This window comes from Gavialis gangeticus, unplaced genomic scaffold, assembly GCF_001723915.1.
Source record: "Gavialis gangeticus isolate Ggan-Ray unplaced genomic scaffold, GavGan_comp1, whole genome shotgun sequence".
Lineage (NCBI taxonomy): Eukaryota > Metazoa > Chordata > Crocodylia > Gavialidae > Gavialis > Gavialis gangeticus.
The window spans coordinates 13,063,249-13,066,907 of NW_017729031.1; the positions used below are offsets into that span (position 1 = coordinate 13,063,249).

The 3,659-nt window shown below is 48.0% G+C and overlaps 1 protein-coding gene and 1 long non-coding RNA gene across 7 annotated transcripts in view; one reads left to right on the forward strand and one right to left on the reverse strand.

Moving 5' to 3' along the window:
• Positions 1-3,659, forward strand: part of ZEB2 (zinc finger E-box binding homeobox 2) — a 164,736-nt gene that overhangs the window by 2,443 nt on the left and 158,634 nt on the right. For 2 of the 6 annotated variants that reach the window (XM_019522454.1, XM_019522455.1), the window contains exons 1-2: positions 832-1,099; positions 3,465-3,602. In XM_019522454.1, the coding sequence (XP_019377999.1) occupies positions 3,530-3,602 (73 nt within the window). In that variant the 5' untranslated portion in view covers positions 832-1,099; positions 3,465-3,529. Of the gene's footprint in view, positions 1-9; positions 194-666; positions 1,100-3,464; positions 3,603-3,659 lie in introns of those variants that run through there. The other 4 variants (XM_019522452.1, XM_019522450.1, XM_019522451.1 and 1 more) reach the window with 4 other exon arrangements.
• LOC109301334 lies at positions 662-2,177 on the reverse strand. Its single transcript, XR_002098506.1, has 2 exons — positions 1,508-2,177; positions 662-832 (listed from the first exon to the last, which is right to left on the reverse strand). It is a non-coding gene; the product is annotated as an uncharacterized LOC109301334 (long non-coding RNA).

The following is a 3,659-nucleotide window of genomic DNA, read 5'->3' on the forward strand; positions in this document are numbered from 1 at the left end:
CTCTCTCTCTCTCTCTCTCTCTCTCTCTCTCTCTCTCTATCTATCTCTATCTATCTATCGCCTTCCAAATGAGGGGAGTGAGCCAGGAAAAATTCTCCTCTCTCTCCTTCTTCTCCCCTCCATCTATATCTGTGAACAAAACAGAAAACAAGGTTCCTTCATCCCAGGAGAACAGCCCTTTCCCACAAGCTGGGTGAGCGTGGGAATAAAACCTGCCCAACCCGCCCCAGATGATCAGGAGCCCAGTGGGCGCTGCTCAGTGCAACCCTAGCGCTTCGTCCCTGGCCCCCTCTGGATGAGGTGGTCTCCTTCTCTGAAATCAGAGGGACAAAACTGAGGCAGGGAGAAAGACTTTGGCGCTAGGATCCATGCGGAGAAAGCTGCCCCAGCCGCCCCGGCCGCAGGATCCGGCCCTCGGAGGGGGCTGGGTGGGAAGGAGCAGGGAGCTGGGCTGCAAGGCGCAGGATCGCTCCCTTTAACTTTCAGTTCCTTCGAGTTATCCAGTTCTGTGAATGGTGTTCACCGTTTTCCGCCTCGTATCCAGTAGGATTTAGTGAAGAGGATAATGATGCCAAAGACTTGATGGCTGGGGAGGGAGGGAGGAAAGGGAGCGGGGGGGGAGGGAGGGAGGGAAACAGAGCGGGAGGGAGGTGGAATTTCATTTCTTCCACTAAAGCGTTTGCGGAGACTTCAAGGTATAATCTATCCCAGATCCTTTCCCAGAGAGAAACTTGGCGATCACGTTTCCACATGATGCTCACGTTTGGTGCTCTTCAATTATCCCTCCCCACAAAGATAGGTGGCGTGTGTTTCAGGGTCTCTCCTCTCTCTCCTACAGAAAAGAAAAAGAAAAAAATGTCATTAGAAGAGGCGTAACACGTCAGCCCGTCCCCAGGTTTGTGTTTCCTGGAGTGGCAGAAAGAGATCAGTCCTAACCTGCCCAGCAGGAATAACGGTCCTTCCGACAACTCTTTTGCAAGGCTTTTTACCATTTCTCCAGGAGCTGCATCTCCCCGCACCTTTTCTCCTCCACTTCGCGGCTTCTTCATGCTTTTTCTCCTCCCCATTTCTGGCCAAAACTACAACCAAGACTTCGCAGGTAGGTTCAGGATTTAATTTCATTTTACTTCTCTCCCCCCACCCCCACCCCCTCAGCCCTTCTGGGTGCCCTGTCTCCTGTGTGGTACGTGGATTTCGAGGCTGTGGGGGGGGGTTTCTGCAGCTTGTTTGTAGCAGGGGAATCTCATTCTGGACTGAAAGCCAAAGTCACTTGGCATCAATTGCAAGAGGGGTTAGTTCTTCCATGGCAGACCCTGGGCTGCTGGTGTCCAGCACAGCCCACCTCCACCACCTGCCCAGCCAGGTACAAGAGGTGTCCTTTGCAAATCTGATACTGAAGTTCCTGAGCAAGGACAGGGATTTTATTCCCCTTTCCAAACAACAAAAAATCCCTCCCTGCTCTTCTGGTTCAGGATTCACACACAGTCAGCTTAAAGTTTGCATGTACCTGTTAATGGCTTGCACACTCTGAGCAGGGCTGGACAGGAATTTTTTTTAGCTGGAGCCTGCTTTAGGACTCCCAGAAAAGCTGTGTGTTTCCCCAGGCAGAAAGTTTGCTGTTTTGTCTGCCTGGCAAGTTTCATTTCTTGATTTTATTTCGTGAGACGGGGTGAAGAAACACCTTAGGTTCTGGGATCCTAAAGAAAGAAGTGAAAGTAGGGACTGGAACTTAAAAGTCGTTTACCAAAAATGATATTAACAGTCATGTTCCTTTGGGAAGAAAGCCATTCTCCAACATCAGAAATTGCCAACTTTTCTTCCTGAGTGCTAAGGAGCAGGGCAGGCACTGAACTGCATTTCAGACAATTCACCATTGGTGCTTTTGCATTATTACGCCAGTTGCCGAGAAAAGCTCCCAGGTCCTGGCTTTTCTGAATTTGTTTCTCTCTCACCTACTTTCTTCTGCCCTGTCTCTCTGATGCTGCAGACGTTGCAAACTTCCCAGTCAGAAATAACTGTTCAATATAAAGTTTATTGCACATTTTCTCAGTCTGTCCTTGCCTCTCACACCCCACTCCCCTGCACAGATCTGCCCCTGTACTTAGTCAATATGGATTCAGATTGCAGCACAGTGAGTAAACAGGCTCATCCTGTGCTCCATCTGCATGTCCACACACACTTACCTGTACAGGGAATTGTTTTAGCCGACCTTGTTTTAGGACCAAGGGGCTCTGGAAGGAGAGCTGAGGCAAAATAAAAGGCGGAGGAGCAGCCCAGTGAACTGATCACTCTTGCTGGCATTCTCTCTTCAGGTCAGAATGCAAAATAAAAGCTAAATCCACTTGGGTTCAGAAAAAAAGGTTGAGACAGGTACTCAGTTTCTAGGTTTTGTGCAAAGCTGAGGCTATAGGAGTAGACAATAGATGCTGAGGTTAGGCTGGATTTTGTTCAGAAGAGCAAGGGTTAATTGCCCTTGTTTTACAGTTTGCATCTGTTACATCTTTTATAGCCCCCTGTTTAAACTAATCCTCGAGTCAAAGCATCTTTAAAGCTACAGCATCTTCTTCAAGATGGACTGAGTTGCAGGAGCCTTGTGTCAGGCAAACCAAGTGCTCCTCCACTCTCCTTTTGACAGGCTCTGTCTCGTTTGGAGCCTGTCTGTACACAGAAATAGGTACAAAAGTTTACAAGTCAGAGAGCCACTGGGAGCCTGAAAACCCTGACAGCACTAGTTTTGATTTCTGTTTCTTTTCTGGGGGGGAAAAAAATGACACACTGAAGCTTTGTTTAACTTAAGGGGCAGGGGGGAAACCCTGCAATGAATATTGTCAAACTGACTAAAAAAGTGACAGAGGTTTATAATTACACGACTCATTGTTAAGCAGTGAAAGAGGGGGATAGGAGTGAGGTCTCAATCCTGGGCTTTACCTCCACGAGGGGGGGGAGGTCTGTTTCCCAGCTGCTCTTATCAGTTTGCTGAAGTGTACTTAAAAAATAATAATAACAACATTTCATGTGAAAACGAGTCCCCGTGTCAAGCTAAAGTACTTTTAGGAGGAAATGTTCCGCCTAGCATTGAGTCAAGCAGCCTACTGTAAAAAGCCTGTGCATTCCCTCATACGGTCATGAGTTATGAGTCATTTTCTGAAGATGTAATTCTTGTCTCTCTCATCTCTGGTGCAACACACACCAAAAAAAAAAAAGAAAGAAAGAAAAGAAAAAGAAAGAAAGAAAGAAAGAAAGAAAGAGAAAAAAAAGAAAGAGAAAGAAATCCAAAAATCCAAACCTGGCCGGCTGGGGAGGGAGGGGGCTGAGCTGTGTCCTCGCCTCCCCCAGCGCGGCAAGTCCTCGCCCTGTGTGCGCCTGGGCTCTTTTTTGGGTGAATATTCGGGTTCCTTTGGCGCCCTGCATTTAAACGGGATATACCAATGCCCACATTGTTGCTGTGTTTGGTTGTTACATAGAGTCTGCGTGCTGCTGAATCAGGGAGTCGAGTCCATGCGAACTGCCATCTGATCCACTCTTATCAATGAAGCAGCAGATCATGGCGGATGGCCCCAGGTGTAAGAGGCGAAAACAGCCCAATCCAAGAAGGAAAAACGGTAAGAAAAACCCGAATCAAACTTTTCCTTTTGACTCCAGCGGAGAGAGGGGAGGGG